The 13,790-nt window shown below is 33.5% G+C and overlaps 2 protein-coding genes across 2 annotated transcripts in view; one reads left to right on the forward strand and one right to left on the reverse strand.

Moving 5' to 3' along the window:
* The window catches only part of LOC115443911 (phospholipase A1), a 42,535-nt gene that overhangs the window by 20,825 nt on the left and 7,920 nt on the right, over nt 1-13,790 (forward strand). The window lies entirely within an intron of this gene.
* LOC115443909 (aldehyde dehydrogenase X, mitochondrial) lies at nt 930-9,463 on the reverse strand. The gene is made up of 11 exons (XM_030169513.2): nt 9,307-9,463; nt 6,674-6,778; nt 6,171-6,438; nt 5,822-5,938; nt 4,445-4,632; nt 3,793-3,895; nt 3,286-3,467; nt 2,966-3,130; nt 2,423-2,580; nt 2,128-2,202; nt 930-1,115 (listed from the first exon to the last, which is right to left on the reverse strand). The coding sequence occupies exons 1-11, from the start codon at nt 9,334-9,336 to the stop codon at nt 1,040-1,042; spliced, it is 1,467 nt and encodes a 488-aa protein (XP_030025373.1). The 5' UTR covers nt 9,337-9,463; the 3' UTR covers nt 930-1,039.

Raw genomic sequence — 13,790 nt, forward strand, 5'->3', positions numbered from 1 at the left:
CAGCATCAGTCAGGCTGGTATAGCAGCAAGGAGCTGAATGAGGATTCCCATAGTTGGCACAATGGGTATAATTGCGTTATAATTCTTTACATATTTTTTTCCTTCTTTATTGTACATGTTATACTGATATTGTCCCAATAATAAAATCTTTCTTTCTTCTCTTTAGTAGTGGTCGAAGTCCAGACGGTCCATTTCCAGTGACAGGATAGGATGTATAAATGAAACCACAACAAATAGTTTTTCAGAACGTAATGTGTGGTATTACTAGACAATACATAGCGTCACGTTTGCATGAATTACGCGGAAGTGTTGTGTTACCATTGTTTAGTGGATGAGGGTTAAATGACATGATCCGCAATGGAATTACAAGCCGTTTCAATGACAAAGAGGTGTGTCATTAGGGAGACTGAGGATTTTTTTGTATTCAATGAGTGTTTTGGATTATGTAAGATTTGACCGTGTCTCTCATGAAAAATTACCTAGTACGATTTTTTTAAAGGTAAGGTTATGTTTATTTACGAAAAAATATATTTTAAATATTGGCGGATATCTTGGCAGTTTTTTTTGTTTTGCCTAATCAGCGACAGAGGAGAATCTCTGCATCTTAATAGGGAAGACAATACTTTACAAATATTTAAATTGAAACTTATCGATCACCGAATAAACAACGTTTTATATCAAAATACCTCATTTGTAAACATGTCAAAAAACTGCTTTTCTTTTTATTGCCTTAATAGGCCAACGATCAAGTGGTCCGCCTGATGTTAAGTAGCATCCACCGCACATGGATTAAGGCAATGCCATAGGCACAGCCAAGCCGTTGCCTACCGGGAAATATTGAAATCAGTCATAACTAAATTTGTGCCAATACCAATCTTTACCATACGTGATAGGTGTTAGTATTATAGATTTTAAGTAAAAAACAATTATACAAAAGTTTTACAATATTTTATTACAAAATATTTGTATATATAGGAATATATGCGTCACAGTCGTATTTTACGGTATAGGGTTGTAGAGTACGGTATAAACCCTTGATCTAAATCAAGGGTTTCTTGGGAAGGCTGAAAGACACTGTCTTGGTCTCCAAGTATTGCTGAATGCCATCTTCACCCCTGTAAAAAAACATGTTAATTAATATTGGAAACATAATAATTATAGCATACATCATTTTATCTTTTATCTTCGGAGGATTAGGCAGAGGCGTATCTACTGCACCCACTCGCCGTGTCTTTTGTTCTATGATATATCATTTTGTCCGACCCCGGAATCGGTCTCGAAACCTTAGCACTCCAATCGTACCATAATACAACAACGCCATCAAGACGGTAAAAAAAATATTATTGTGAATAATAATTATATAACACGTATTTGTGAGTGATCAGACAGTTACTGATTAACAATAGTAACTACTTATAGATAAAGTCTAAGGGTCTTCTAGTATCATTGTGTCCTTTGTTGTAATAACCACTCAAAATAAAACATAACAGTCTATAATTTCCACTTAATTTTGTGCAGAATAAGTATACTACGAGACAATAAATAAGCGTGATTTGTAAATCGTAGGATAAAAATTATACATCTAGTTTTAATCTGACTGAATAAAGAAGTTAAACAACTTGTTTTATCAATATAACAGCAATTATTAATGAATCTGTTTCGTATTTTATCACATGAAAAAATCTTGTCTGAAAAATTTGTTTTAAGACAGACGTATTATATAACCCTACAAGGTGTTGCTCGCGGCTTTGCCAGCGTCAAAAGCCTTTTCCGGTTCAAAAGTCCCTAAAACACTGTACGGTAACGCTATCTACGTCAAAAATCAGATAAAAAATCCATTATTTTCCATGGGACCGTATTATCAGGATAAAAAGTCTATGTGTTAATTCAGGAAATGGTTTATGCGTGTGTCAAATTTTATGCAAATCCATTTCGTTGTTTCCTGCGTTTACTCACAACAAACATACAAACATTTTCAAAAACTTTCACATTTATAAAATTAGTAAGAAATAAGATAATATAAGTAAGATCAAGGCGATAATATAAAATGATAAGGATATTTATTGTAACAGCAAAAAAATCATCAAAAAGATAAAGGTTGATCAAGATACGTGTGTTAATACGTACAGTTCGCGTCCAATGCCGGAATCTCTGAATCCACCGAAAGGCGTCTGGGGTGCCACATGCTCGTACGTGTTCACCCTGAAAAACAATTAACATATGAAAATAATAATCACAATAGCATATTTGCCAATCCACGACAGTATTACAAATGGCATGGAGAAGGTTCACAACTAGATACAAAAGTATTCATTGCTTACAGAGCACTTTCTAGAATTAGTTCCTGGCAATCTATTACTATACACTGTGATCATGTAACATGAAATATATACAATGAATTTGAACAAGAAGTTACACGAACCACATGGAGCCAGCACGAACGTGTTTGATGAAGGCAAGAGCAGTGTTGATATCGTTGGTGATGACACCAGCACCCAAGCCGTAGTTGGAGTTGTTGGCGCGGTCTACTACTTCCTCAAATGTCTCAAACTTGAGAATGCTCTGGACTGGGCCGAAGATCTAGAAAAGTAATAAATTAATATAAACGATCTTTAACTGCAATAATATCTGGATTGATAACGGGGATGGATCATACAAATTAGTTTATTTTGATTGGTTATTTTCACTGAAATTAAAAGAGATACGGTTGTAGTTTCGTAGATATGTGTTTATATCTAAATGTAATTGTCGAATAATATTCTTAACATTATTGAAAATAAATATACTTTCATTCCTTTAATAATGAGTATTCTTCTAATACTTTATTAAATATTATATATTTCGTGACTGATAACCATGAACTTAAGGAATATCTTATCATCCAACGAAGTTATCTACACATTACTCATTAAATTTTTATCAGTTTGTTTGTTTAAAATAATCTACATTGCATAACAATTCTCACCTCTTCTCGTGCGATTTTCATGTCATCTTTGACATCTGCGAAGACAGTGGGTTGGATGAAGTAGCCCACTTTGCCTTCGCGTTCACCTCCGGCGATGCAACGAGCTCCGCCCTTCTTACCAGCATCGATGTAGCCCATTACTTTGTTGAACATTTCGTCGTCGATCTATGGAAAGGCTCTTTATTTATAATATAATACAACTCATTACATTTCTCAAAGAACATCATAAGTTTTCTTCTGAATCAAGAAGACTTGTTTCCGTTTGCTGTGTTAACTTGAATACTTTTATTTTAGAAATATTATTTTTATACTTCACCAACCTGAGGTCCTTGCTCCACATCGGTGTAAGGGTTTCCGACTTTCCTTTTCTTTGCGATCTCGGCGGCTTTCTGGATGAATTTGTCATAAATGCCAGATTGTACGTAGGTCCTGGTGCCGGCAACGCAGCATTGACCGGCATTAGCGAAGGCAGCGTTGTGAGCGATTTGTGCAGCCTTCTCAACTGCGGCAAAGAATTTATATTAGAAGTTAAAACTACCATATATTCAATTATAATGTTTTTTTTTTTACATATTACATATTTTTGAAATTTAATTTTATCATCTTCATTTCTTGCGTGTTTTTACAACCGGCTACCTAATTTAAAATATCATAGGAATTAATATAATTTGAAACAATGTGCATCGAATCATAATATTAATCACAGCACCAAATATATTCATGGTCAAGTTGCACCACTACACAATTGACATAACATATACCTTAATGAATAATTAAGTCTACATATCCTTCAATTAACGTGTATAGACTTGTAGATATGCACTTACCGTCAGCATCATTAAACACGACTAGAGGGCTCTTGCCTCCGAGCTCAAGTGTGACACGTTTCAGATTGACTGCAGACGCGGCTTGCATTATGATGCGACCCACCTGTTGAATAAGTAATGTATATAAAAAGCCGACGTCTAGACAAGTAATATGTGAGCTACTCCATATAAGCTATCCAATAAATCTGTTACATCCTGCTGAGAAGCAGTCAGATAAAATTGAGAATATGTTTTTGATCGAAGAATAATGTTGACCAGATCTTATGCAATTATATTCAATATTTCATGAAATTGGTGTTGAAGTTAGAAATGTAAAAAGAGCAGATAAAATAACTGACTGCCGAGACGAATGTCCGCAGGTTTGAATACGAAGGGCACACACCTCTGACTTTTCTAAAATTATGTTTGTATTATTTGTGAATTGTCGCTTGCTTTAATGGTGCAGGAAAACATCGTGAGGAAACCTGCACACCTGAGAAGTTCTCTTTAGGAATTTTGACGGTATGTGAATTCTACCAATCCGCATTAGGCCAGCATGGTGGACCAAGGCGGATCAGATCAGTAGTAGAGTTGACCCTTGCCTAGCAGTGGAACATTATATATACAGGGCTGATATTATTATTAGATAAAGAAAAAGAGAAACGAGTATTACTTCAGTGGATCCAGTGAAGGCAACTTTATCGACGTCGGGGTGGTGAGTGAGGGCGGCTCCTGCGGTCGGACCGTATCCAGGGACCACGTTGACTACTCCAGCTGGTATACCAGCTTCTTTAAGTAAGGCAGCCATGGCCAGAGCTGTGAGCGGGGTCTGCTCAGCGGGCTTAAGTACAACTGTGCAACCTGTAATGTTTGTTTGTGGATTAAGGAGGGTATCGATTTCCGTACTTGCTAATGCAATACCTGCAATAGCAAGTATGGAACTTGTAATATATATGTATATGTAGTACCTGCTAATATATGTAGAATATTATATGCAATGTCACAAGCCGCTACGCCATCGGTACTGTGGCGGACCAACAAAAAAATAACGGTCTTTATTTTTTTATCTTACGTAATAGCGGTATACAATTATGATCTTCGTAATAATATTGAATAAATGCATATTCGCTTGTCGGTATTAAAAGTCCAGAGAAAAATAAGATTACAATCATATTTTAACGTAAATTGCTGTTTTTAAACCGAAGTAAATAATAGCCGCCAGCGTAGTGATTAGAGGAAAACAATATTATTAGTGTTTAGTAGAAATTATAACGAGCTAAATAAAATCGAACACCCAGTAACAACGATAAGAAAACACAATGTTTATTTTTATCTGCCGGTTATAGTGACCGTTGGGACTAAATACTATATTAGGAATAGTTCGATGTATTCAAATATGAACCCATATTGACAGTCTAATATTTGATTTGTACGAATCAGTGAATCAAAAATTGAGAACTGGAAAAGTATGAGATGGAGTCAAGCACTGAGGATTTGGTATAAAATAGGCTAGGTCTAAAATTGAAACTTGACAAACTTAACTTTGCCGTTCGATACCTAGACCCAATTATTGCACCAACCACCACTGTTTTCAAATTATTTCCTTTACATGTGCTCTGAGATAATGCTTCTTCTCAAATTTTAAGTCAACGAGAGTACCCTATAGGTTTTAATTTTCTTGTAAAATCTCAAAATATGGGACATAAACGATCATACCTTTTGATCGCGTTGACTTATGTATAAGTTTGATTTTTTCACAGATAAAACAGACTGTAGACTGGAGTATTTGATATAAATTTCCACCCATCGATTTCTACCTAATATCTTTACGCGTTTCTGAGTAAAAGGGTCTTGACATACAGATAGACCGACGACAAAGTGATCGAATAAGGGTGCCTTTTAAGGTACGGAACCCTAAAAACGGCTTTTTAAAAATTGTTATATTAAAATGTATTAGTATACAAACATTCGAAATTAAGTAGGTAGATTGATAGTTTCGTCTTTTATCCATCATAGCTCTAACACTTATACAAAAGTAACTCATATTTACCAGCCGCTAGAGCCGGCCCAATCTTCCACACGAACATGGGGATGGGGTAGTTCCATGGCAGAATCTGTCCGCATACACCGACCGGCTCCCTCATAGTGAAGGTTAGCACTTCACCATCTGAAAAGATGAGTTTATTTAGTGGCCACGTTTATATCATTTTTTTCATTCTCGGTACTTAAGTATATTGTTTCGTTTCATAGCACATTTTTTCTTTGTCCTATTTGACCTTTAACAACATGTAAAACTTCATTGCTGTAAAATCTCAAATAGATGCATTGTTGACCGTCTAGTTTATTGCAAGAATTACTGGTTATCATAACGAAGGAGACAATACAATTAATGAAATTACCAGCAGGGATGGTGTTGCCCAAAATCTTGTCGGCTTTGCCGGCGTAGTATCTGATGATGCCAGCAGACCACAGAACTTCGCCTTCAGCTTGCTTCACAGGCTTGCCGTTGTCAAGGGTCTCCAACTCGCCCAAGTATTTGGCGTCTCTTTCCATCAAGTCAGCCAGCTTCAGAAGAAGGCGACCTCTTTGGGAAGCATCCATGACACGCCATTCTGAGTAACGGTGAAATGCTTTCTTGGCGGCAGCTACAGCCAAATCGATATCAGCCTGTTGAAAAAAAATAAAATTGGAATACTAATGCATTATCCTACTGCGCAGTCGTTTCCTTTGCAACTTGGAAATGGAATAGCATATTTCTATACGTTCTTAACGTGTCAGTAGAACTTAAATTCGTATGATGCATAGTGTAGATAATTTCTTCATTTATGTGGGTAACTATTAGTGAACATTCTAAAGTTATCTAAAAAGAATTTCGTGGCTTATCTGTTATTACTAAACATACCTTATCACCCTCAGCGACCTGTACGATAACGCTTTCGTCTTGAGGGTTGATAGTCGGGAAGGTCTTCTTGCTGACCGCGTCGACCCACTCATTGTTGATGAACAACTAAAAAAAATTAAAGCGTAAGCAATTTTAGAAATAAAATAAAAAAGGAAATCGTGGTCGAAATCGGTGTGGAAGACTACATCACACGATATGCATATCGATTGAAATAATGTAATAACTTAAAATAACTCTATACTTTAAATTCAATTGCGTTTCTCTTTATCTAAAATCAAGTTATCCTTTTGAATTTTATATTAATGAAGAAAAAAAGGCTGTTCATAAGGATACAAAAGTTTAAGAACTAAATTCTAAATTTGCTTAGGTACATTTTGACTGACTGTACATAAATATAGTCATAACAAAAATAAAAGTTATTTAAAAAAATACCGCAAAGTTAACTAAGACATTGTTGTTTTAATAGTTTGGTTTGACGATTATTTCAAGCGTCTTTTATTATAAATTACCCAAATTGCCGATTATTTATTGAAAATATATAGTGATAACTATTAATAAAAATATTAGTCACGTCTGTGAATGATTCAATTTACAATTATGTGCTTTGATGTCACCTATAAGGAAACTCAAATGCATTAGAGTATATTATTTCTATGCGAGAAACGTTATGCTTCGGGAATAGAAACTGATTTTCTAAGTTAATATCTATTTATAATGAACCAACCAAAAATGATGTATGAATAATTTTCAAAATAAGCAATTCGCTGGCTCTCTATTACAAGATCCTATGTTAAATTTTAGTTACATTGCAAAAATTACTTAGATTAAAAATTTTCGTGTTGGTAAAATTAAAAAGACAATAATTCATGGTGAGGGAACCATTTATATTTCATTATTATTGGATTTTTTTACTGAAAAAAGGCAATATGATGTGATATATAATTAAATTTGCACATCAAATATAACAGAGGATTTTGTCGTAGTAAACAAGGGAATTGTGACCTTGCGACTAACAATATACGCTCATGATATGCATTTTGAATATTTTATAAATATTACAGTATAAAGTATTCAATGCACTTCTTTATTGTACCTACTTAAAGTCTATTTTTACTTGCTGTTTTATATTTAAGAAGGTTTACCTAGACAAAGCTAAATTAATTCCGGGTGGGGTTGAATCTATATCATCAGACATCGTTAATGTTTATATTGCGTTGCATTCGGATCATAAATTTTAGAACCATTTGAAACATATACATTCCTGCTATACACCTAAGCGTGTTTATATATTTTTTTTATTTCCCCAAGTCGCATCTAAAAAGTTCTTTACCGACCAACGGATAGAGGGACGGTTTATAGTTTTCGTTTTTATCCATTTGATTTTATGATCTATTTTACAATGGGCTATAAATCTTATGAGCCAAGTGTGGTATTGTGTATTGTGTGAATGTATTCAGTACTTTCGTATTGTAATTTACGCAAAACCTGATAGCCAGTGGTCACCAGTATTTGTGGTATTCAAAGTGGTATTAATAACCATTTCAATGTATCCATTACTTTAATTTCCGAGAAAGTTCTTGGTGTATTTTTAATATTATGTTTGGTCCAAATTGTTCTTAAAAATTTACTTTTAAAAATAATGATTAGTACTTATAATTAGAAATTTGTGTCTGTATTCTTTTAAACATAACTAACACCATCAGTTGCTGTCAAAACTATATTATTTATTTTTTCCATTATATATAGCTGAATATCACAAAGAGAGATCGTAGTAGGCAACAAAAAGTATATTGTAACCAAATCTCATTATATTCATAAATGGATGCCAAAATTTTAAGTACTACCTACCTACCTATGTTTGTTCGCGGATTCGCCCGTGTGATAGGATTTTTTGATTATGTTTATATTACAACACAGTATGTAGTTTTTATGCGACATACATATTTCTTCGTAATATTATTATTATTGGACATTTAGCTATGGACAGAATCGAAAAAAATAATTTATAACTCCTATCCTATCCTTTTATTTTATTAATTTAGTTGCGTGTTAGGTCTAATTAGTGTTTTCTAACACTCGTCAAGCTTCACCGTTCGGTGTTATAAAATGCGTGACGTGAGGGCAGGATATTCTTAATAGAAACGTTTAAGTTTATTTGATTTTTTTGTTTGAAATAAAATTAACCTAATCTGCAACGCACTTCTTAAACTTATTTATGATTTATTTTACTATTGTAAATTAAATGCAAATTGTATCACACCATTTGGTTATTTTAATCGGTTTTTATTTTGCAAAATATTGCGCAAGACTCCAGAATATAATAGAATAAACTTTGAACGACTGATAAGTGATAAATTGCCGTAACAATAGTTTCAATAAGCTGTGAAGTGTTATCGAGCGTTAAATCGTTTATTTCAATTGTTCATTTACAATAATTAAGTATATATTTTATGTATGTAAAGTTGAAACGTATTGATAAAATGTATTTAAACAGTTGCAAATAACATGCAATATATTTTTAAACGTTTAAATATAGTCCTGGCTAGCCGGTGTACGTTTGCAATCTGTTTTATATATTTAGAATTAATGCATAATATACCATACACTTTTAACATATGATATAAAATTCTTACCTTAGTATATTTGACTTCAACCTTAGCCATTTTCACTGGTTACTGAAACGCGTGCGTTATGGTTTACAGTCCGACTCGCAGTGACGACGCTATGCGGATTCCGGTGCGAACTGTAAACAATTTATTATATAATATAAGATGCCCAGATAGTACGTACCTATCTCTGAAGTGCGATAAGCAAACAAATACATCGTGTTTTTGTTTATATTCAGCCGCTTATTCTATTTTGGAGGTCGATGTACGATGATATTTTAAGTACTTTTTATGAAATAATTTTTTGTATACATACTAACATATTTTGTAATTTTTTTCTTATCATAAATGAGAAAAAATATAATTTATTAAATAAATTACTAGTAATTAATGTTTGGAAGGATTTGATGTTCTTTTCGTGCAAGACCCTAAATTAGGACTGCTCAAAATATCTCTGACGATGAGAAAATTTTAAAGACTTTTAGGTTTTTTACATGCGTAATATTCTACTAATCACGGAAAAAAATCAGCTTACCTTGTGAAGAATATTACCATATTATAAGCCTACCGGCTTGATCAAATTAGATATTCAGTCCGAGTCTGGTCATCTATATATATATAAAAATCAATTGCTGTTCGTTAGTCTCGCTAAAACTCGAGAACGGCTGAACCGGTTTGGCTAATTTTGGTTTTGAATTATTTGTGGAAGTCCAGGGATGGATTAAACGGTGACGAACATAAATAATAAATAACGGAAAATACTAAAAACGACAATATAAGTTTTCAATACAAAATGTTCCTACCTGTCAAACATTTCATGTCTTTTCTCTTTTTAGAAATAAAGAACTGTAACATATATATAGATGTATTCAGAAATAAGTCTGTTTCATAGTTGTATTATGAGGTCCGATTTCTTTGATTTATTTTGTTCAAATACAAAACATTTCAGAAATAAATAAAGTGTAAAAGTGTCAGTGGGTTCTTAAAAATAGAAAATAAATAAATAAATTTCAAGACTATTACTAAAATCTATCATCAATTTGTCAGTGCGTGAGAACTTTATTTATCGTTATTGTCGCAAAATGCCACGGAGAAGATGACTTAGATAGTCGAAGTTAATCAAATGTACGACGAGCTACTTCACGTGCAAACCGTACTCTCGACTAGCGAGAGACAGATAATGATAACATACGTATTGTATGGCAAAATTGTGTTTCACAATAAATAACAATAATAAATGTATGTAGGTGATACGAAGTTCACCGGGTCATCTAGTCTATATATATAAAAATCAATTGCTGTTCGTTAGTCTCGCTAAAACTCGAGAACGGCTGAACCGATTTGGCTAATTTTGGTTTTGAATTATTTGTGGAAGTCCAGGGATGGATTAATCGGTGACGAACATAAATAATAAATAACGGAAAAATTCTAAAAACGACAATATAAGTTTTCTATACAAAATGTTCCTGCCTGTGAAACATTTCATGTCTTTTTCTCTTTTTAGAAATAAAGAACTGTAACATATATATAGGTGTATTCAGAAATAAGTCTGTTTCATAGTTGTAATATGAGGTCCGGTTTCTTTGGTTTATTTTGTTCAAATACAAAACATTTCAGAAATAAATAAAGTGTAAAAGTGTTAGTTGGTTCTCAAAAATAGAAAATAAATAAAGAAATTTCAAGACTATAATTAAAATCTATCATCAATTGTTCAGTGCGCGAGAACTTTATTTATTGTTATTGTCGCAAAATGCTACGGAGATGACTTAGATCGTCGAAGTCAATCAAATGTGCGACGAGCTACCTCACGTGCAAGCCGTACTGGGGCCTTATTCTCTATCCCGCACGTTATTTTAACAGTGCGTAACAAGCACGTAACACAACGCATCATGTTAAGGACTATAGAAATTTGGCTTACAGAATACCATTCCACGCACATTTCTCGAAGATAACATGACACGGCCGCGTTACGCATTTATATCATACAGAATAAGGGCCCTGTTGACTAGCGAGAGACAGATAATGATAACGTACGTATTGGTATGGCAAAATTGCGTTCCACGATGAATAATAATAATAAATGTATGTAGGTGATACGAAGTTCACCGGGTCATCTAGTTTCATATATATTTTTATTTATTTATAAAACGCATAACACAGAATTCGATCGGACATCAGAAACCTTTGGTTCGGAAGAATGGTAAGTATTTAATTTATTTTTATTAATTAAAGAAATATTTATTTTGTTGCATCTAATGAGAAGATTTGCATAATATATTTGACTAATTTTTCTTCTTACTAATATTATAAATATGAAAAATTATGAAAATGTTTAGATGTTCGTTGCAAGTAAACGCAGAAACAACTGAACTAGTTTGGATGAAATTTTATACACGGATAGGCCATGTTTTTTTGTAACACACTGACTATTTTCATTACGGTAATTTTCTCCTACAGAAAATAATGGAGTTTTTTATTCAGATATTTTAAATAGATGGTATTGACATCCTACAGATGGTGCTACGCATCGGTCCAAAAATGTTGGGATTTTTGTAGTTGGAAAGGCTTTTCATGTGGGCGAAGTTGGTTATAAAATTCAAATGATTTGTTAATACCTTATAGATTTAATGAATTACAATCCATTTCAAATTTTTATCATGAACACTGCAAACGTATTGCTATGGCATCAGTTTTTACCGAAATTCTGCCGAAGTCGTCTATTATTTTCGGTATAGTGGTCCTTGCCAGAACTATATTTTCTTACTTCGGCAAATTAAAATACCAAATTCCTTCATTTGTCGAAAGAGGTATCCAATAAATATATTCGGTCTCATATTTTTTCAGACTATACCTAGTCGGTTCTTAAATACTGTCACAAGAAAAAATGGTCATGAAACAAAATAAAGGTCATCTTACAAAAATGATTTTAGTTAATGAATAAGCATTAAATTAGGATGACTGTAACATAAAATTTATTCAAATGTCTGCCTCTATTTTTTCGAAAATCGAACACGTTACAGAAAAATATATACTTTATTTTTTTAGTAACTTGCCAGTGACTTTATGAAAGGTCCGACTAGGTAGGCATATAGTACCTACTATAGTTAGCACTACGATTTGGGATTCCGTCCTCGTCATCTGGATGGCGTTTCTTAACGGTGCGGTTTGCAAGGAATTTGTTTCCTTATGCAACATCCCTGTGGAACCAGTTTGCGGTATTTCAAGACCGTTATGAAATAGAGATTGTCAGGAAAGAAACTATTTTTAAGGGCCAGGTTCACATGAGTTTTCTCATGTATTGTAAATTTCTGTAGTGATATAGGTAACAAATGGTTCAATAACGCGATTAATGCTGGAATTTCTGATTTATGCGATATTATCATCTGCAAATTTTGCAATTTAATGTAAAAATATTGTTAAAATATTAATTATTATTAAAAGATTAAGTTAAAAGTTGAAAATAGCGCGGAGTTTCCACCAGTTTCATCCATCTATACCTCGCTCTACGCATAATCAATGAAAATGTAAGTTAATAAAAAGAGTTTATTGATTGAGCCTGTCTCGGTGGCGTAGTTGTACTGCCTGCACGGTACGGCAGCGCTCTGGGGTCCTGGGTTCGAATCTCGGGTTTGGTAAAGTGTTTTTTGGAATTTCTGCTCAGTCTCAGCTCGAAGTCTGGAATTTATGATATGGCGATAGGCTCGCCACTTATCACATCATGTGACGGAACACATTTGGCGAAAAGTGGGTGCCCTGGTTGCGTCTTTGCATACACCTTCGAGGATAAGTGCGTGATGTGTGAGAGAGTTTATTGATTTCAAATCATTTTATTTTACCAACTACTCAACATCAAATTATTATCTACATTCAATATGCACCTCGGGATCAGCCACTATTCTCAACGTGACTTTCTGCCTTGTCATTCTTTTTTATAAGCATGTACGCAATTCGTAATATTGCATTTACTACATACTTCTTAATATTATGTAAACTCACTAAACCATTTTTTTATACCATTATGTTTTTGAATATCGTCTAAATAAAGATATTTCTTTTACCTTTCCTTATTTTATTATTAAAGCTATTATGGTGCGTTAGGGTCATATCGGATCATAAAGTAATTTCGTTGTTTCAAATTATGGCTTAGCTGGAATAAAAGTTAGTACCGGCAAATATAAATAGCACATCAGGCTATGTTGTCCATATTCGAAAATGTTGTAGAGTTTAGCAGTAATCTCGAAACAATGGGATTACCCCTGCATCCGATGTTACCCAACGCATGTAAATATTCTAAAACTGATGAGTGTTTCTACTCACTTCGTAAAGTTCTTTTGGACTAGCCAATTGTGTCAACAGTCCTAAATGGTAACCAAATTAGGACGTACTGGTTTCGAGGATTAGTAAGCTACAAACATTGTAAAGAATCGAAGGTGAATTGACCTGAATGTTATCAATATATAGAAAATATTATTTTAACTTTCACGTCTCCCGTAATGAATGATAAAGTCATA

The sequence above is a fragment of the Manduca sexta genome, chromosome 24 (assembly GCF_014839805.1).
Source record: "Manduca sexta isolate Smith_Timp_Sample1 chromosome 24, JHU_Msex_v1.0, whole genome shotgun sequence".
Classification (NCBI taxonomy): domain Eukaryota; kingdom Metazoa; phylum Arthropoda; class Insecta; order Lepidoptera; family Sphingidae; genus Manduca; species Manduca sexta.

What these genes read in the sequence shown, in the direction of transcription:
- LOC115443909 (XM_030169513.2), bottom strand. Translation starts at nt 9,336, where the DNA reads ATGGCTAAGGTTGAAGTCAAATATACTAAG. An exon ending in GGGCAACACCATCCCTGCTG is followed by an intron (nt 5,939 to 6,170) that starts GTAATTTCATTA and finishes TCATCTTTTCAG; the next exon opens with ATGGTGAAGTGCTAACCTTC. An exon ending in TGAAAATCGCACGAGAAGAG is followed by an intron (nt 2,581 to 2,965) that starts GTGAGAATTGTT and finishes TTACTTTTCTAG; the next exon opens with ATCTTCGGCCCAGTCCAGAG.